Source organism: Ictalurus furcatus, chromosome 16 (assembly GCF_023375685.1).
Source record: "Ictalurus furcatus strain D&B chromosome 16, Billie_1.0, whole genome shotgun sequence".
Taxonomy (NCBI): Eukaryota; Metazoa; Chordata; class Actinopteri; order Siluriformes; family Ictaluridae; genus Ictalurus; species Ictalurus furcatus.
Window position 1 is genome coordinate 9557793 of NC_071270.1, and position 21573 is coordinate 9579365.

The 21573-nt window shown below is 37.7% G+C and overlaps 1 protein-coding gene across 3 annotated transcripts in view; it reads right to left on the reverse strand.

Annotated features, from left to right (window-relative positions):
- The window catches only part of LOC128620334 (adhesion G-protein coupled receptor G2), a 57146-nt gene that overhangs the window by 14633 nt on the left and 20940 nt on the right, over positions 1 to 21573 (reverse strand). For all 3 annotated transcript variants that reach the window (XM_053645238.1, XM_053645240.1, XM_053645239.1), the window contains exons 4-23: positions 21406 to 21498; positions 21176 to 21268; positions 20946 to 21044; positions 20716 to 20808; positions 17825 to 17872; positions 17650 to 17723; positions 14689 to 14855; positions 12531 to 12570; positions 12321 to 12358; positions 12093 to 12223; positions 11713 to 11830; positions 8652 to 8716; positions 8419 to 8466; positions 8251 to 8318; positions 8113 to 8144; positions 4148 to 4190; positions 4039 to 4064; positions 3682 to 3800; positions 1680 to 1800; positions 1316 to 1482 (exon numbers count right to left, since the gene is read on the reverse strand). In XM_053645238.1, coding sequence (XP_053501213.1) covers positions 1316 to 1482; positions 1680 to 1800; positions 3682 to 3800; positions 4039 to 4064; positions 4148 to 4190; positions 8113 to 8144; positions 8251 to 8318; positions 8419 to 8466; positions 8652 to 8716; positions 11713 to 11830; positions 12093 to 12223; positions 12321 to 12358; positions 12531 to 12570; positions 14689 to 14855; positions 17650 to 17723; positions 17825 to 17872; positions 20716 to 20808; positions 20946 to 21044; positions 21176 to 21268; positions 21406 to 21498 — 1683 coding nt within the window. The remainder of the gene's footprint in view (positions 1 to 1315; positions 1483 to 1679; positions 1801 to 3681; positions 3801 to 4038; positions 4065 to 4147; positions 4191 to 8112; positions 8145 to 8250; positions 8319 to 8418; positions 8467 to 8651; positions 8717 to 11712; positions 11831 to 12092; positions 12224 to 12320; positions 12359 to 12530; positions 12571 to 14688; positions 14856 to 17649; positions 17724 to 17824; positions 17873 to 20715; positions 20809 to 20945; positions 21045 to 21175; positions 21269 to 21405; positions 21499 to 21573) is intronic.

A 21573-nucleotide genomic window follows, 5' to 3' on the forward strand; every position in this document is an offset into this window, starting at 1 on the left:
TTCCAGTGACCAGTATGAGGGAGTGTGAGAGCGATGACACCAAATTTAACACACCTGCTTCCCATTCACACCTGAGACCTTGTAACACTAACAAGTCACATGACACCGGGGAGGGAAAATGGCTAATTGGGCCCAATTTGGACATTTTCACTTAGGGGTGTACTCACTTTTGTTGCCAGCGGTTCAGACATTAATGGCTGTGTGTTGAGTTATTTTGAGGGGACAGCAAATTTACACTGTTATACAAGCTGTACACTCACTACTTTACATTGTAGCAAAGTGTCATTTCTTCAGTGTTGTCACGTGAAAAAATATAATCAAATATTTACAAAAATGTGAGGGGTGTACTCACTTTTGTGAGATACTGTATATAGTGCTGATTATGGCCAATTAGTTACATTTTTGTTTCATCTGTCCAGAGAACAATCTTACAAAAGGCGGTGATTACCTGAAAACTTCAGTCAGGTTATTTTATGCCAGTCTTAGAAGAAGGACTTCTTTGTTTCACAACAGCCTTTGGGGTTGTAGGACTCTCTTAAAGGTGGAGGTATATATGTTGGTACCTGATGCCTCCAACTCTTTCACCAGTTCCTTTGTTGTTGTCTTGGGGTTCAGTTAAATCTTTCGGGCCAAAGTTTGTTCATCCATGCGAGTTAATATGTTCCTTTTTTTTTAAATGAGTGTCTGTGCAGTCCCAAGATTTATATATTTGTATATTATAGTATAATATTGTATATTATAGATGCTTGTGGTACTTTCAGTTGTTTGGAAATTGCTCCTAAGGAGGAACCGGGCCACAATTTTTTTTTTTTCTGAGGTCTTGGCTGTGTTGTTTGAATTTTCCAGTGGTATCAAGCACAAAAAAGGCACTCTTTCTAAAGACAGCCACATGTGCACTCCCAGTTAACTCCAAATTATGACAACTGCCAAATCAGAAGCATCTAAGAGTCATTACATCCATTTCTGGAATCTTCCAGACAGTCAACCTGGTGTATGTAAACTTTTGGCCCATTGGAATTCTGATATAGTTAATTAAAGCTGAAATAAATCTTCCTCTAATCATTTGTTTTAAAATTGCCTGTGAGTGAACAAAGTAGATGCTTTAATTGACAGGCCAAATAAATTTATGGTAACATGAAATGTTTGGAGTTGTGAAAAACTGAGATTGAATATTTTACCCGTGTTATATGTGCAACTTTTGGTCTCAAACATGCCTATCTTGTATATACAGAACATGCTGTGCAGTGTATATTCTTTGCATGTCTATGACATGATACCAGACAGATCTGTGTTCCTGTAAAAGTGGGTTTCCTACCTGTTGTGTCCAAGGTAGCTTCTGAAGTGTTTGTGGCTGAGGCTGTATTTGTGATTTTGGTGACATTAGTGTTTGCAGTTGATGATGGCATGCTGGTGGCAGCAGAATTCACTGGGATGTTGTTGCACCTCTCCATCAAAGGCACGGCTATATTTGTTCCATTTTTGCTGTTATACAAGATTTAAGTGTAGAAAGAGACAATATAATTAAAAATGTATCATGTTCTCAATTTTTGCAGTGTGTAATTTCATTTATTTGGTTATTCAAATAAAGGCTCACAAAGTTGTTAAACAGTTTTCATAGAAGGGTTTTTGCAAAGCATATTTATCAATCAGACTTATGGAATAAGAAGTAGTGCACTGACCAGGAATTTGATACAATGTTTACTTTTCCAATTGGGCAGACATCAGGAAGCAGAACAGAAACTGGCAATATGTTTGATTGCAAAAGATCTGCATTTAGACTATCTTCCCAGCTGCATATGGCTGAAAGACAAAAGCTTGCGTTTCAATGCAATATTGAGGTGTGCTGTTATGCAGTAATACATATTACATGCATATTCATCAATGTCATAAATCATTTGAACATAAAAAATATTTTAAATCTCATGACACAAATCACATAGGCCCGTATTCAGAGTTGAGTTATGTGCACACATTGGAGAGTTAATACCAAAATTGCAAACACTGGTATTCAGACCTCAGACATAAGTATGGACATACCGCAAATTCACATCAGACATATCAAATAAGCATTTGTGTCATAATAGCAGGATGTTACGACCATCAGTTCAATCCATACCACGCACGTTCCATGCGGGCTACAAGCACAACAGAGAGCTTTCTTTTTTAGCACCCAAATGTACAACTGTGTCAACAAAACCACAGCACAATGAAAATGTGACATGAAACAGCTGGTGAATAACCAGCCGATTCATCTATTTTCTGTTTATCCTTTTATTTATATTTTTAAAAATAAATAAATAAATAAATAAATCTACAGGTTGCATGATCATGACATCTTTGTAGGTTATAATTTGAAATAAAGTTAAAGTAAAAAAAAGTTTGATTCTGTAATGTCAATGGATTTCTATGGAATTTACTTTTCACTCACACACAAATTAAAAAATAATACACAGCACATAAAACAAGGACACAGTGATATGCAGGCTCACGTTTGACATGCCTCTGATGCACCATTGGAGGCAGCCAGTGTGCCATGAAATCTTTGTTAAAATAGAAGCATAACTGCCACATGTGACCTATCTGCGTGATGAAATAATGCTTCAGAGATACATCCTATTAAATTACTTAAAGAGGGCTGTGCATATGAGATCACCTTGCAATTAGATAGATCCTGAGCATTTTTACTAGGAAGAGTGGAATAAAACTTCCAAATTAACATGTGATTTGTTAGTATTCTCTTACTCAACAGACTTTATTAGAAAAAGTGCTTTTTTTAAAAAAAATAATAATAAATTTAAACAAAGTATTAGTTATGGGGTGTGTACACTTATGTAACCAGATTAAGTTGTTGTTTTTTTTTTTCCCCCACTAAAATGTTTCCTGTTGTTTTTCACTTGAATTTTATTGGTTGTTATATCATATTAAAGGTGGAAAAAGATCTGACATGATTTACCTTGGTTTCTTTTTTTTACTTCACAAAAACCTGCAATTTTAACTTGGCTGTGTAGACCCCTGTCTATCAACTGTATAATTGAATTAGTGTTTTTATTTGACAATTTCTTGCTTGATAGCATTAACAGATGGTCATGATATTAGAGGGGAGGGCTAAAATCTCTCACTAGCTCAAAAATGAAACTATTAGGGTTGAGCAATGAATCATATCACAAGTTCTCACTGATAGCATAAGAATGATGTGGAGCACACTACTACACACAAACACTTCTAGTGGGTGTTTTACTGTAATAACATGATACTACTGTCACTGGTAGGCAGCATGAATGTACAGTCTGGGATAGAAAGAAATCTGCCTTAGCCTCGCCTCTTCATACCATTTTGTATATTTTTCTAATGTCTTGTACTTGTCTTTAAAGGTGGTAGTCTAGGCACTACCATCTCCAATGCTTCTACTCAAGAAAAATCTGCAAACTTCAGAAGCATGAACTATATGCTTGAAAATTTAGAAAATCACTGTGAGCACCTGCATAAGCTGACTCTACATGGAGAGAACATTCCCTGCATAAACATTGACATGTCTTTTGAACTTGGCCCTGATTTTCAGTTGCTAACTCTGAATACAGTCCATAGAGTGAAATGCAGCATGAAGCATGAAGATGAAGTATACATGAAGTATGCATGTATTACACTTTTCTTTTGTTGAAGCTGTAAGACTAATATACATACCCACTCTGGTGACAGTTATATCAGTGACCATGGTGCTCTGGTTTTGGAATGCACCCAGTAATGCTGATCTGAGTAAACACACTTCTATGACTTTGCTTAGTTTCAGAAGGATGGTGCATCTTTGAAGGCGAGTAAATGAAGAGTAGTAAATTAAAAATAAAAACTTTGTAGTATTTGTAAATTTCTGTTGTCATCAGACTAGTATAAGCATATCGAAATATGTTGTAGCTCTGAGTTTTTAGCTCTTAATTCTTTATATTGTATCTTCTCTCAATCATAAACTGATTTGGAAAAATCCAACTAGCAAATCTAAAGGTAAATTTGTACAGACAAAGTAAATACTGAAAGCAAACTTACGTTATATCACACATCACAGTAGAGTTCTATATGAACAAAATATATATCATTATAAACATTAAATAAAAAAAAAAATTAATCCCTTTACTTCTAACCCAAAGATACTTACTTCATAGATTTTGGAAATGTTCTTCAAAGCCTGGCAACCAGGACTAAATGAAACACACACACACACACACCAATTCTTTTGTTTTTGTTATACACTAAATACATTTCTGTTTGACATAAATCCAAATTAATACATATCAATATCCATGTACAATCACACACACCATCCACTTTATTAGGAACACCTGCACATTCAAGCAGTTATCTAATCAGCCAATCATATGGCAGCAGCACTATACAAAAATCCTGCAGATTCAAGAGCTTCAGTTAATGTTCATATCAAACATCAGAATGAAGAAAAAGTGTGGTCTCTGTGACTTTGATCGTGGCATGGATGTAGATATCAGCATGGCTGGTTTGAGGATTTCATAAAATGCTGATCTCCTAAGAATTTCACACACCACATTCCTTAGAGTTTACACAGAATGGTGCAATTTCATTAAATGCAGTGGTTAAGTTCCAAAATTGTTTTTTATTAAAGTTCATAATTATTCTATAAATGTTACTTTATTCTATAAATGTTACTTTAAGAGCTGCAAGAAATAACCTATGCACACAGTAGTGCTTGAATGTTTCTGAACCCTTTAGATTTTCTATATGTCTGAATAAATATGATCTAAAACATCATCAGATTTTCATACAAGTCTTGAAAGTAGACAAAGAGAACCCAATTAAACAAATAAGGCATGTAAGTATGTATTCACAAAAGTATGTGAACCTCTAGAATTAGCAGTTAATTTGAAGGTGAAATAAGAGTCAGGTGTTTTCAAACAATGGGATGACAATCTGGACCTACAGTGCCCACCACTAATATTGGCACCCTTGGTAAATATGAGGAAAGAAGGCTGTGAAAAATTGTCTATTGTTTAACCTTTTGATCTTTTGTTAAAAAAAAAAAAATCACAAAATTCTCTGCTCTTGTGGATATCAAACAATTGCAACCAAAACAGGTATATATTAAATAAACAAAAAAAAATTAAATATAGGTGTGCAACAATTATTGGCACCCTTTTGGTCAATATTTTGTGCTACCTCCCTTTGCCAAGATAACAGCTCTGAGTGTCATCCTATAATGCCTGATGTGGTTGGAGAATACATGGCAAGTGATCCGAGCCCATTCCTCCATACAGAATCTCCAGATCCTTCAAATTCCGAGGTCCACGCTGGTGGACTCTCCTCTTCAGTTCACCACACAGGTTTTCAAGTCAGGGGACTAGGATGGACATGGCAGGACCTTGATTTTGTGGTCAGTAAACCATTTTTGTGTTGATTTTGATGTATGTTTTGGATCATTGTCCTGCTGGAAGATCCAACCACGGCCCTTTTTGGCAGAGGCAGTCAGGTTTTCATTTAATATCTGTTGATATTTGATAGAGTCCATGATGCCATGTATCCTAACAAAATGTCCAGGTCCTCTGGCAGAAAAACTGACCAAAAACATTAAAGTGCCACCACCATATTTAACCATGGGTATGAGATACTTTTCCATATGGCTACCTCTCTGTGTGCACCAAAATCTTCTCTGGGGTTTAATTGCCAAAAAGCTCTATTTTGGTATATTGGACCATAGAACCCAATCCCAAAGTTTGAAGTTGAAGTTCCAGTAGTGTCTGGCAAACTGAAGACGCTTCAGTTTGTTTTTGCATGAGAGTAGAGGCTTTTTCTCTTGAAACCCTTCCAAACAACTTGTGTTGATGTAGGTGACTTCAGATTGTATTTTTGGAGACTTTCTGACCTGATGACACAACTAACTTCTGGAATTCTCCAGCTGTGACCCTTGGAGAATTTTTTGGCCACTCAAACCATCCTCTTCACAGTGTGTTGAGACAATATAGACACACGTCCTCTTCCAGGTTGATTCATAACATTTCCAGTTGACTGGAACTTCTTAATTATTGCCCTGATGGTGAAAATAGGCTTTTTCAATCCTTTTGCTATATTCATATAGCCACTTCCCATTTTATAAAGCTTAACAACCTTTTGCCTCACATCACAGCTATATTCCTTGGTCTTACCTATTGATATGAATGACTAAGGGAATTTGGCCTATGCGTTACCTCATATTTATTCCCTGTGAAACAGGAAGTCATGGTTGAACAATTTCCTGTTCCAAGTCACCCAGGTGTACTAAAAATGTAAAATATAAATGGGAATATACTTCAGATACATGTTTCTCATATGAATTCATAGGGGGGTCAATAATTGTTGCACATCTATATTTAACAAACTTTATTTTTTTAATAAACCTGTGTTTTTGCAATTCTTTGATATCCATGAGATCAGATTATTTCTGTTAATTTTTTTTTTATAAAAGATCAATGGGTTAAACAATAAAGACAATTTTTCACAGCCTTCTTTGCTCATACTTACCAAGGATGCCAATATTAGTGGAGGGCACTGTATCAAAGTCTGATCTTTACATCGCATGTCTGTGGAAATATATCATGGTACAAACAAAGGAGATTTCTGGGGACCTCGGAAAAAGAGCTGTTGATGCTCATCAGGCTGGAAAAGGTTACAAAACCATCTCTAAAGAGTTTAGACTCAGCCAATCCACAGTCAGACAGATTTTGTACAAATGGAGGTAATTAAAGACCATCGTTACCCTCCCCAGGAGTGCTCGACCAACAAACATCACTCCAGGAGCAAGATGTATAATAATCCAGGAGGTCACAAAGGAACTCTTCTCTGTTCTGGCACCTATGTGGTGGTATAAACTTCCCCTAGATGTCCAAACAGGTGAGTCACTGGTGGTCTTCCAACATTGTCTAAAGACCTACCTCTTCCTAACATACTTAAATTAGCACTTTTATTTAAAAAAAATTTTAAATTGTGTTGTCTGTGTGCTTTTGTTGCTATATTACCTCCCCAACAGAGTTGGTATTTTTAGTCTGTGACCTAGTGAACCAGTATCAGGATATATTTATTGATAGAGAATTCAAAGAAATTCTGTAAGTCACTCTGGATAAGGGTGTCTGCCAAATGTCGTAAAAGTAAAGGTAACTGAGGATAACTTCTAAGCAACTAAATGTTAGTGTTTACATTACCAAATGTTAATGTTCATGAGTCTACCATTAGGAAAACACTGAACAACAATGGTGTGCATGGCAGGGTGGCAAGGAGAAAGCCACTGCTCTCCACAAAGAGAATTGCTGCCCATCTGCAATTTGCAAAAGATGATGTGGACAAGCTAGAATGTTATTGGAAAAATGTTTTGTGGATTGATGGACATTTTGGTATAAATGAAAAGCGTTATGTTTAGAGAAATTAAAACAATGTATTCCAGCATAAGAACCTTATCCCCTCTGTGAAACCTGTTGGTGGTAGTATCATGGTTTGAGCCTGTTTTGCTGCATCTTTGCTGCTGAATCTCAAAAGAAAGTGGGGCATGCAGAAAGACAACGACCCTAAGCACACAAGTCTTTCTACCAAAAATGGTTATAGAAGTATAATGATGTTTTGGAATGGCCAAGTCAAAGTCCTGACCTTAATCCAATAGAAATGTTGTGGAAGGACCTGAAGCAAGCAGTTCATGTGAGGAAACCCACCAACATCCCAGATTTTGGAAGTTGTTCTATACTGAGGAATGGGCTAAGCTGATGTGCAGGACTGATCAACACTTACTGGAAATGTTTAGTTGCAGTTATTGCTGCACAAAGTGGTTAAACCAGATAGTGAATGCAAAGGTTTACATACTTTTTCCACTTACAGATATGTAATATTGGATCATTTTATTGAATAAATAAATGACCAAGTATAATATTTTTGTCTCATTTGTTTAATTCGGTTTACTTTTTCAGTTCAAATTTTTTAGGACATGTATGAAAATGTGTTGATGTTTTATGCAGAAGGTCATTTTCAAGCACCACTGTAAACACACACACACACACACACACACACACATATATATATATATATATAGAGAGAGAGAGAGAGAGAGAGAGAAATAGTATATGGTATACATACTTAGTGTCGTTACATGTAGAATTTGTTAATATCTGTGGAAAAAGAAAATGATCAGTGTCCTTCCAACATAAACTAGAGTTCATATTACTGTAAATTAAAAATGATGTACTGTGTGTAAGGCACACAATACAGCCTCACCAGAGAAATGACTTGCATCATGTTAACATTGAAGTCTGAAGTTTCAATGTCCAAACTATAATAGGCAGCTATAAAAAGAACGGAGAGAAAGACAGCTTGAGTTGAAATCCCAATTATTAATTTGCACTATATTGCTTTTTTATATTGATATTGACTATATTCTCTCACCAGTGCTGTTGCAATAGGAGGAACAGTTACAAGTATTTTGTTGGGTTTCTGAGGAGTAAAAGAATTAAAATACGTTTCAAATGTGATATGATAGCATGCTATATAACCAAGGTCTATAATGATCAGAGTATCAAAAGGCAAAAGGCTATAATAAGGATGAAAGAAATGATGACCCTGAATAATATAGCTCTAAAAGGAAGAGCATATATTGCCACCATGTTTGCTATACATACCAAAGGTGCAGTTCTTTTGGTCTGGAATGGCAAGTGAAACATATGCTGTTTGACTATTTCCATTGCTGAAAAATATATAGTTTGTGTTTATATATATATTGTTTCTGTATGTGTGTCTTGTATGTATATATTTATGAATAATTACGTATTTATATATGTAGTCAGCTCCATAAATATTTGGACATTGGCAAATTTATTGTTCTCCCAGCTGTCTAACACAGTATATTGGAGAAATTAAATAATTGACAGGAGCTCAAAGTGCAGAGTTTCAGCTTTAATTTGAGGGTATTTACATCCAATTAGGAATTACAGCATTTTTAAAATATGTGCCCACCCCCTTCCTTCTTTTTTTAAAGAGACAAAAAAATATTTGGGCAAACAAACTGTGCATTCAAGTCTTCCTGGGAAGTTCCTTTTTACAAGTTGTGAAGTCGTAATTACAATGTCAGGTGTGTTCAAGTCACTTTGGTCAGAGCAAGAGGGCAGTGTAACAAGGTTTTTTAACTTTACTTTTAGAAAACAAAGAACAAAGAATGCACAAAAGGTGTGTTTTTTTTGTTGTTGTTTTTTTAAATTCATGAAGCCACTGTAAACTTTATCGTTACATGTTATATTGTAATTGTACTTTGCTATCATATTTTGTGCAGTCAATTATCTTTCAACAAATTGATTCCACATTGATTCCACCATGTTTTCTTTCTGACACACCCCCATCTAGGAAACTCTGGGCTCAAAGAAAGTCCAGAGTTTCCCACTCGTAATTATGACTTTGCGGTGGAGTTTATGTGCATGTTCTCGTAAAAACAATATTTCCGACATGAATTGAATGCACCATACCATAATCTTAAATTAAATAATTGTTTTTAATACTTGCAGTCCTTTGCTGTGCTTCGGGTCATTGTTCATTTACACTACGAGGAACCATCCATTGACTTTTGAAGCAGATAATATATAGCCCTATAAACTTCAGAATTAAACTTGCTCTTTTTGTCAGCAGTCACATCATCAATAAATACAAACCTGTTCCACTGGCAGCCATACATGCCTACACCATAAGATGAGGCGGTATGCTTTAGATCATGAGCAGTTCTTTCCCTCTCTATAGTCTTCTCTTCACATCATCCTGGTACAAGCTGATCTTTGTCTCATCTGTTAATAGGATGTTGTTCCAGAACTGTCTGGTAAGCCTCAAAACAGAGTTTGCCAGAAACACATCTAAAAAAGCCCAATCATTTACATCTTGTGGTAAACCCTTTGGATTTACTCTGGTGAATACTTTGGTCTTCTCTTGATTGTTGACCTTGACATAGATGCATCTAACTCTTGGAGGCTGTTCTTGATCTGGCCAACTGTTGTGAAGGGGGTTTTCTTCAACAGGAAATGAATTTTTTGTCATCTACCAAAGTTGTTTTCTTCTGGGCCTTTTAGTGTTTGAGTTCACCAGGGCATTCTTTCTTTTAAAGAATGTACAAAATGTACACTTTTTTTTTGCTCTTTCTGATCAAAAATACAACAATTTGAAATGCTCAGAAACCAATGGTGTACTAACAACCAGACATCAAACAGGTCAGCCATGGAAAACAACAGCAGTTTATGAGAGCTGTGAAGAAAAACCTAAGAACAACAGTCAGTGACATCAACAACGTCCACAGGACAAGGGTGAAGAAATCGCAATCCACCATTCAAAGACGACTTTGAGAGCAGAAATATAAGGCCATACTACAAGATGCAAACAACTCATCAGCAGTAAGTCCAGTAATCAAAAGTCCAGATTGGATTGGACACAGCCACAGATGAGCTACAAAAGTTCTGGAATCAAGCTTAACCTCTACCAAAGTGAATGAAAGGCCAGAGTGTGGAGAAAGAAAGGATCTGTTCATGATCCAAAACAAGCTCATCAGTCAAGCACGGTGCAGGTAGTGTCATGGCATAGGCTTGCATGGCTGTCTGCCAATTTACAGAGAAATGCCTCTTAAGGTGTGCTGTGGTATCTGGCAACAGGATGCTAGCATCCTTTAAGTCCTGTAGACTGCGAGGTGGGTCCTACATGGATTGAACTTGTTTGTCCAGCACATCCCAAAGATTCGTATCAGATTGAGATCTGTGAAATTTGGTCAACACCTTCAATCCTTTGTCATGTTCTTCAAACCATTCCTGAAGAATTTTTTGCAGTGTGGCAGGGTGCATTATCCTGCTGAAAGAGGCCACTGCCATTAGGGAATACCATTGCTATGATGGTGTGTACAGGTCTGCAACAATGTTTAGGTAGGTGATACGTGTAAAAGTAACATCCACATGAATGCCAGGACCCAAGGTTTCCCAACAGAACATTGCCCAGAGCATCACACTGCCTCTGCTGGCTTGCCTTCTTCCCATAGTACATCCTGGTGCCATCTCTTCCCCATGTAAGTGACACACATGCACCTGGCCGCATGTCCACATGATGTAAATGAAAACGTGATTCATTAGACCTGGCCACCTTCTTCCATAGTACAGTAGCTCTTCTGTCGGATCAGACCAGATGGGCTAGTCTAATCTAATTGATAGGAACTTCATCATGCAGCAAGACAATAACCCAAAACACACTGCCAACACAACAAAGGACTTCATCAGGGGAACAAGTGGAAGGTTTTAAACTAGCCAATTCAATCACCAGACCTTAACCCAATTGAGCAGCATTTCACCTCCTTAAAAGGAGACTGAAGGGAGAAACCCACAAAACAAACAACTGAAAGAAGCTGAGGTACAAGCCAGGAAAAGTATCAAAAAAGAATAATGCAATAGTTTGTGATGTCAGTGGGTTGGCGAATTGATGCAGTTACTGCAAGCAAGGGATATGCACCCAAATGTGATGTGATATTTACTTTAATTTCTGTTCCAGTTATTTTGCTCACCTAAACACTGGGTGGTCTGCCACCAAAGGTGCCATGTCCTTAGTTGTTTAACACATTTAGATGTAAATATCAGGAAATGAAAGCTGAAATCCTGATCTATTGGCTCATGTCCATCTTTTGTTATTTTGTGTAATAACAATTACTGCTAAACATACAAGATTTCTTACCATGACACATTAACTGTGGTACTTGAATTGCAGATAATGTCAGGGCTAAGAGAACCATTGCACTTTTCAAAGTTTCCAACTGGTGGTCCTGCAGCACTGCTGCGACAAATCCCTTTTACTGTCAGGTTAAAAACTGGTGAATTACATGTTGTCTTTACTCTGTATATTCTATTTTCTGTAGCTCTATAACACTGTGGCACATTTCCTTAGTATGAGTACATTTCATCATCATTTCTTCCAAATCAACAGTTATTTCTACCAAATGGACATCAGAATCAACCAGAATCCAAATGAAAACTGTCAGTGGTATTGCATGCAAAATAAGCACTTTACAAGTATCAGTCTTTTATGATTTTAGTCTGTGTAGTAAGAGCACTCACCCACTTGCTCTACATCTCCAACCACATAAGCCTGTATGGAGGATTTATTCTGTACTGTGCTCACAGTTTGAATAATGCAGCATGTACTGATTGTCTGTGTTAATTGCAACACCACAGTGCATGTAGTCTGCCTAGATCAGAAGTTTTGAGCCATTAGCAACCTTACATCATATTTGCATAAGGATTTAATAGGAAAATAGCAAAGGAGAAGAAATTTGGATAACAGACCTTATAGCAGTCTTATTGGTACACATGACCGTCACATCCTAAAAATTTAAATAAATAAACTAACTTTTGTTTTTCACAAAGACTTATTCATCCCAACATATACATTCATGTTATACACACACGCGCACACACACACACACACGCGCACACACACACACACAAAACACATACTTAGTAAACACTCAGTAAAGAAAGTAAAATAGTGCTTACTTTGACTATGTTTGTAGCAGTTTCACTTCCATTTGACACACTACAACAAGCAATGAGAAAGAGGCATTTATCACAAGTTTGTAAGATTGGACAGTGCTGTGAAAAAAAGTATTTGCCCTCATCCTGATTTCTTCTGGGGTTTTTTTTGTATATCTCATACTAAATCATTTTAGATCTTCAAACGAAATACAATATAAAACAACGGCAACTTGAGTAAACACACAATACAGTTTTTATTAATTATTTTTTATTGAAACAAAAAAGTTATCCAACACATAGCACCCATGTGGAAAAGCGAATTGCCTACTTATACTTAAAATCTGGATGTGCCACTGTCACGAACCTCGAATCGGCACGGAAGCAGGAGCATGCGGCAGGTGTAGAGCGTCGTATCAGGAAGTTCAAGAAACGTAGTCGTAGGACAGGCAAGGGTCAAGCGATCGAGCGAACAACACAAACGGGGTCAGGCAGAGAGCGTAGTCGAAACCGGAAACAAGGGTCAAGGATCACGAGAAAACAAACAAACTAGAACGGCTTGGTAACGCAGAGAAACGCGTGACTGAGCGTATACTTCGCGTGGATTCTGGGTGAATGACTTCCCTAAGTACTAGCGGTGAGGGTGAGAGTGTGTGTGTGTGTGTGTGTGTGATTGGTGCCAGGTGTGTCCGATCAGAACTCCGGGGATGGTGAGCGCATGCGTGCATGAGAAGTGAGTGTTGCATCTTGGGAATTTGAGTTCTGATCGGACTGAGCTGTGACAGCCACCTTTAGCAGCAATAACTGTAAGCAAACGCAATTTACTCCTATGCTTTGGACCACTGTCTTGCTGCATAATCCAATTGTGTTTGAGATTAATTTACAGACAGCAGACCGGACATTCTCCTTTAGGATTTTCTGGTAGAGAACAGAATTCATGTTTCCCTCAATTATTGCAAGTTACCCCAGGCCCTGAAGCAGCAAAGCATCCCCACACCATCACACTCCCACCACCATGCTTGACTGTAGGTATGATGTTCTTTTTGTGGAATTCTGTGTTTGGTTTATGCCAGATGTTATGAGACCCCTGTCTTCCAAACAGTTCCACTTTCAACTCATCAGTCCACAGGACATTCTCCCAAAAGGATTGAGTGTCATCAAGGTGTGCCCAAAATTCAGACAAGTCTTAATGTTCTTCTGGGTTAGCAGTAGTTTTTGCTTTGCCACCCTTCCATGGATGCCATTTTTGCCCAGTGTCTTTCTGATAGTGGAGTCATGAACAGTGATCTTTATTGATGCAAGAGAGGTCTGTAGGTCCTTTGATGTTGTCCTTGGCTCTTTTGTGATCTCCTGGATGATGCTGTGCTCTTGGAGAAATTTTTGAAGGTCGGCCACTTCTGGGAAGGTTCACTACTGTGTCGAGTTTTTCCATTTGGAGATAATGGCTCTCACTGTGGTTCTTTGGAGTCCCAGAGCCTTTGAAATAGCTTTGTAACCCTTCCCAGACTGATCTTCTTCCTCATCATTTCTGGAATTTCTTTCAATTTTGGCCTTTTAACTAACTTCATGCTGTTGAAAAAGTTCTATTTATGTGCTGATTTGATTGAACAGGGTTTGCAGTAATCTGGCCTGGTTGCATCTAGTTCAGCTGAACCCCATTATGAATGCAGTTTCATAGATTTAGGGAATTAGTAACTATGGGGGCAAATACATTTTCACACAGGACCAGTTAGTATTGGATAACTTTTCGATAAATAACCTTATCATTTAAAAACTGTATTTTGTGTTTACTCAGGTTGCCTTTGTTTTATCTTAGATTTCGTATACATTTCTGAAACAATTTAGTATGAGATATACACAAAAACAGAAGAAATCTGGAATACTTTCTCACAGCACTGTACTTTTTAAAAGTTTTACTAAGCTGAGACATTATGAACAATGTACTGATATAAAGCTAACATATTTTCTATTATAGATTAAAGGCTGATGAGGAATACAGCCTGATGATATCAAAGCACTGCATGTCAACATAATACAAATTAAATAAATATTTTGATAGCATCTATTGAGGCTAAAACAATGTACCGCATATCTACTTTTCTCACCAAGCAATAAATACTGTTCTTCACATTACTTACTGTTTCCAAGTGTCCCAATATAAAATACACTTGTAGTAACTTACCTGACATTTTGTGTGATGGCAGCAGTAATGGGGGCTGACGTAGATACTCTGCTGTTGACAGTGGTGCCATTACTAGATCCACTGGGCGAATAGGTATTGATTTTTAATGGTGTAATTGTAGGAAGTGTGGGACTACATTCACTTTGATTTTGGAACAGATTCTGAAGCTGAAAAACATTTGAGATTTTAATCAGACTGGCAGGGTTAATTGTACATCTATTGTTAGGCACTGTATGTGTTTTTGAAAATTTTCTGTAAATGAAGAGATATTAAATTAACTGTCACAAAAAATTAAATGCCACTGATTACATGTAATTTTTCTCTTCAGATTTAAAGTTATATTCAGTGAATAACTTAACAATTCTATTCAAAAAAAAAAAAAAAGGTTAAAGGACAAAACAGTGAGCACATTTAATCAATCTCAAAGTGTGCACATAAAAAAGGATTTTCTGGACACAAGCTACTTTTTCTGGTGCCAGATCATAAAATAATGTAATAAAATGTAAATAATGGTAATGTTAGCAAATGTTTAATCCAGATTTACGCAACATGAAATAGCAATCATTTAAAATATCTTTACAAGTCATAAAGATGGAGCAGATTTAGCAAGCTAATCTTAGGCACTTTCTTTTGCATGGCAAAAGCAAATCCTGCACAATTCCCAACGTGATTTCAGGTCTATCTATATATTCTGTTCCAGCTGTAATTTTTTTTCTGCTACTCATGCAGCACCAAAAGACCCAGAACTACACTACCCCTGAGCCCCAGCACATCACATGTCTCACTAATCACTCTCACCTGAGTCTCCTTATGCCTTGCTAGCACCACTATTTAAGTTCTAGTTTTTCAGTGCGTCTCACTGTCAAGCTTCTGTTGTAATTGTTGTTTGTTGTTGTGTGTGCGCCAAAGTAGTCTGTTTTTTTGCCTCACATCCACAGTTCATGTTTATGGTTCTTGTTTTTGTGTTTTCATTATTTTATTTGTACTTCAGATAATAAACTATCTACACTTGCATCTGCCTCCCTCTACAATCCAGAACACTCTATCTTCTGCTTTCAGTTGGCACCTTGCTTTTAATTTCGCTTCTTAATAATTCATATGTCGGGGGGAAAAAAGTGCAGATGGATGCAAGTGATGACTTATTATTGTGAATCAAGAAACACTAGTATGAGGGGGCCTGGAGAGTCCTCTGAGAAAGGACAAGGGCCCTTAGACCAACAAAATTTTCTGGGAGCATTACCCTTAGCTTAGCCGGGAGGTAGCATAACGTAGCAAAGGGGCGTTGCGACTTCCAAGGCTAAGCACAAAAATGGAGTGACAGTCACTGCAAAGCCAGCAGGGGGAGTCCAAGGTGTAACCAGAGGGGGAAGTGATGTTCTCCATGTAGCAAGATAGGAGAGTGACAATCTCAGAGGAGCCAGGAGGCAGAGCGACATCCTCAGCGGAGCCAGAGTGGTGTCCTCAGCGGAGCCGGAGGGCTTAGTGACAGAGCAGGGAGACGGAATGATGCCCATGGCAAGGCTGAAATCTGTAATGGCATCCTCTGCGATGCAAAGGGGCAGGGAAATGCCCTCAGTGGAGCATGACGTCCTCAAAGTAGAGCGACGTCCTCAAAGGAGCAGGGAGGCAGAGCGACATCCTCAGCAGAGTAAGGAGACACGGTGACATCCTCAGCAGAGCAGGGAGACTGGGCAATGTTCAAAGTGGGGCAGGGAGAGTGGGAGACAGCTTCAGCCAGAATGGGAGCCCCCTCTCCAAAAAATATCCAGAGGAGGCACCTGACACTGGACCCAGCCATGAGTTGGAGTGGCTCAAGCCAGTCAAACTGCCTCTGGTTTACATTTACATTTATTCATTTAGCAAACGCTTTTATCCAAAGCGACTTACAAATGAGAAAATACAAGCAAAGCGATATATCAAGCAGAGAAGAATGCAAGTAGTGCTACCATACAAGATCCATTAATTGAGTTCTAGAAGAAGCAAAGTGTGCAGAGTAGAGGTGTAAGTGCCAGAGTAAGTTTTTTTTTAGGGGTTGGTTAGGTTTTCATGGAAGAGGTGGGTCTTTAGTTGGTTCTTGAAGATTGTGACAGATTCTGCGGTCCGGATTGAGGTTGGAAGTTCATTCCACCACTGAGGAACAGTTAGTTTGAAGGTTCTTGAAAGGGACCTTGAGCCACACTGAGTAGGTACTACTAAGCGTCGGTCGTTGATTGATCACAGATTGATTGGTTCTCCTGGATCTGCTCCTCTTGGGCCCACATGCAGTGATGCAAGTCTGCTGTATCCATGTTAAAGGACATGCTTTCTGTCATGAAATGTAAGTGCAGATGGATGCAGGTGCAGTCTTTTTATTGTGAACGGTGTAAAAATAGCAACTAAAATAGTGGGTAAACACAACACAAGAAAACATGTAGACTATGGGCAGAACTATGGCAAGCAAAATAACAAACAAACACAACCATCAACAGCAACAGAAGCTTGACAAAAAGGCACAGAAAAACTAGATCTTAAATAGTAAATAGTGGTGCTGATAGGGTGAAACAGGTGAACAGTGGAACATGTGACATGGTCATGTGACATGCAGTGGCTGTTGGGTACTGTAGTTCAGCACCCTTTAGACGCTAACCCGACATCATACCTCAATCAAATTTCTGATACTGGTTTATCAGGTGAATTAGACAAAAGCAGAAAATACTTATGTAAATATACATAATTGGTATTAGGTATATGTAAACCATTTAAATTTCAAGAAGCAACAAGGGAAAAAACTTCAGTAAAGTTGGAGAAGCCTAAATCTTTAGTGCACGTGTGTATTTATGAACATTCATACATAAGCATCACATTTTTTCACTGTAGCAGTTATCACTTCCATTAGTAACACAGTATAAGTAAACAAAAACAAAATAAATGTTCAACTTTCTTTCCACACATATAAAATGAAAATACCACTTCAGCACTTACCCATGCAGATATATCTGACTCATTAGACTCAGCTCCATTAACTTCAACACTGATTGTCATCCAGTAGTACACAGCTGCAAAAAAAAAACCCAAAAATGTTACAGCTGATCAAATGCATTTCTCATTTATGCCTGAATCAGAAATGTTTTACTGTGAATTAGGTAGTAATACTCACAGTCATTGTCACAGTTTTGTGAGAAGTTGCAATGCACTAGCCAGGGTGCTGTATCATAATAATAATAATAATAATAATAATAATAAAATTAATTATGGGCATGTCTCAAATTTTAAAGTCAACATTTTAATCAATGTATAATATACAGTAGATATAAAAATTCTACACACCTGTTAAAATTATAGGTTGTTGTTATGTAAAAAAAAAAAAAAAAAAAAAAAACCCACAACAACAACAACATGAAACCAAGATGAATCATGTCAGAACTTTTTCTATCTTTAATGTGATCCAGCAACCAAAAGAATTTCTAAAACATGAAATATACCAGGAACACCAGGAATATCTGGCAAGTACTGATCACTCCCTACATGAGACAACAATTTCTCATATTCTTCACATATCTGGGCTTTGGGCAAGAGTGACTAGACAGAAGCCTTTCTTACAAAAAAAAAATCCATCCAATCCTAGGGCTCTAGTCAAGATAGAGGGAATCACAGATAGCTCCAAAACCACCTACAGGCCCCTCCGAAACCATTGGAATGGCAAGGACAATTCATTTGTTTGTGCTATACACCAAAGACATTTGGCTTTGAGATCAAAAGATGGATATGAGATGAAAGTTTAGGATTTCAGCTTTTATTTCCTGGTATTTACATCTAGATGTATTAAACAATATAAAACATAGACCCTTTTGTATCAGACCACACAATCCCTTCCTTTGATGCAGCAATAACTGCATCAAGCCTGCAACTCACTGACATCACCAAACTGTTGGTTTCTTCTACTATCGTGATGTGATATTTGGGGCGGCTGTAGTAGAGCAGGTTGTCTACTAATCGTAGGGTTGGCGGTTCGATTCCCAGCCCACATGACTCCACATACCGAAGTGTCCTTGGGCAAGACACTGAACCCCAAGTTGCTCCTGATGGCAAGTTAGCGCCTTGCATGGCAGCTCTGCTACCCTTGGTGTGTGAGTGTGTGTGTGAATGGCTGAATGAGACACAGTGTAAAGCGCTTTGGAAAAAAGCGCTATATAAGTGCAGACCATTTAGTCGTGTTGTATACTGCTGATGTTTGTTAAGAAAGACCTTTTTGAGAGCAGAGGTTTCAACCCATAGGCTACTTGTAAACACTGGGCAAAGGAGGGGCAAGATTACACAAAAACATATGCCTATATAGAGTCATGTGAAAAAATAAGTACACCCCATGGAAACTGTTGCTTTTAAATAAAAAATGTTTTTAACATATTTGGACAAGCAAATATTTGATCCTCTTTGAAACACTGCCTATTAATTAAGGTGAGACACTATCAAATGACACATAAAATTAACATTTTTTAGTAATTTTCAGAATTTAAATTAACAAAAAACAGATCAATCGCATGGAAAAAGTAATTACACCCCTACATTTATCACACTTTCAAATACATAAAATTTGAATAAGGTGTTCAAGATTGGGTGCCAGTGATTAGAACCTGCTTAGAGAGTGCAAGTGGAACCTGTCAAGAGCCCCAAAATTTCATCACAGGATCTACTAGTAGTCTTGCAATTGTTGGTGTCAAAGTGCATTCTTCTACAATCAGAAAGAGATTGCACACATTTGACCTGCATGGGAAGCATGCCAGAAAAAGCCTTTGCTGTCTAAAAAGAAAAACAGAGCAAGACTACAGTTTGCCAATTAGCATATAGGCATAGACCAGGCCTTTTGGAATAATGTGCTCTGGACAGACAAATTAAAAATAGAGTTGTTTGGCCACAGTAACAGCAGACATATTTGGCTCAAACCAAAGACAGGTTTTACCACCTGTGAAGCAAGGTAGTGGAAATGTTATGGTTTGGAATTGCTTTGCTGCCCCAGGGACCGGACAGCTTGCATTTGTTGATTCAACTATGAATTCTGCATCATATCAAAGAGTGCTTGAAGATAATGTGAGGCCATCTGTCCAAAAGCTGAAGTGGAACTGAAAGTGTACCTTTCAACAGGATAATAATCCTAAGCACAATAACAAATCTACCAAGGAATGGCACAAAAAAGAAGAAATGGAGGGTTATGGAATAGCCTAGTCAAAGCCCGGATTTGAATCCCATTAAAATGTTGTAGCGGGATGGGCAGTACATGCAAGAAAACCCTCAAACATCTTGCAACTGAAAGAATATTGCATGGAAAAGTGGTCAAAAATTCCAGCAAGCCAATGTCAGAGACTGTTGGACAATTATGTAAAACTCCTACAAGAAGTTATTTCTGCTAAGGAGGGGAATAATCGCTTCCAAGGCCAAGGGTGTACTTAATTATACCACAGAAGAATATCACACCTATTGATATTTCTGTTGAATAAATGATTAAAAAACTTTTTTTTTTTAATAGGCACGTTATACTTTCCATGGGGCGTACTTATTTTTTCACATGACTGTATGTATGTATGTGTGTGTGTGTGTGTGTATAATATATATATATATATATATATATATATATATATATATATATATATATATATATATATATACACCAAAGTCTGGTGACAATTTCATGTGAATAGCCTCGTTGGAAACATATGTTAGGGAGGCGGGACTCCCTCATCACAGCCGTGTCAACTGACAGACATGGTGTTATTGGTGCTTTCAGTATTGCTCATGCCCAAGGCATTTCCCATAGTGACATACCTCATTCCTGTTATCAGAGAACCAGGGTTACGTAAGTAACCTAAAGTTGTGGTACTATTGTTTACTACTGTTGTGTTTGCTGGATCTTTGGTCCCTAAACTATCAAGACAGAAAGAGAAACACTGTTTCCACAAGAGTAGCATGTGGTACAGCAACCGAGAATACTTAATGAAGGTTACTTTGATTACTAATACAGAACCATGCTAAAATAACTCTATATGGTTAACCCACCATTTGTTGCATTAGCAAATGCTGTGACCAGTGAGGTTGCAATAGTTGTGGTGGTACTATTCACTTCTGAAGTGTTTGTTGGTTTCTTGGTTCCTGGACAAACGAGACAGAGAGAGAAACACCTTTTCCACAAGAGTAGCATGTGGTACAACAACCAGGAACACTTAACAATGGCTACTTTGATCAGGAATACAGAACCACGCAAAAACAAATGTACTCTGTTAACCCACCTGTTGTAGTTTCAGCAGTAGCTATGACCTGTGGGCTCATGGTAGTTGTGGTGGTAGTGTTTGCTACAGAAGTGATCGTTAGATTATTGGTCCCTGAAACTTTCAGACAGAAAGAAAAACACCTTTTCTACAAGAGTAGTATGTGGTACAGCAACCAGGAATACTTAATGAAGGTTACTTTGATTACTAATACAGAACCATGTTAAAATGACTCTATTTGGTTAACCCACCATTTGTGGCATTAGCAAAAGCTGTGACCAGTGAGGTTGCAGTAGTTGTGGTGGTAGTATTCACTTCTGAAGTGTTTGTTGGTTTCTTGGTTCCTGAACAAACGAGACAGAGAGAGAAACACCTTTTCCACAAGAGTAGCATGTGGTACAACAACCAGGAACACTTAACAATGGCTACTTTGATCAGGAATGCAGAACCACGCAAAAACAAATGTACTCTGTTAACCCACCTGTTGTAGTTTCAGCAGTAGCTATGACCTGTGGGCTCATGGTAGTTGTGGTGGTAGTGTTTGCTACAGAAGTGATTGTTAGATTATTGGTCCCTGAAACAGAAACACTTTTTTTTTTTAATTTTTTTTTTTTTACAAGAGTAGCATATGGTACAGCACCCTTTTGTA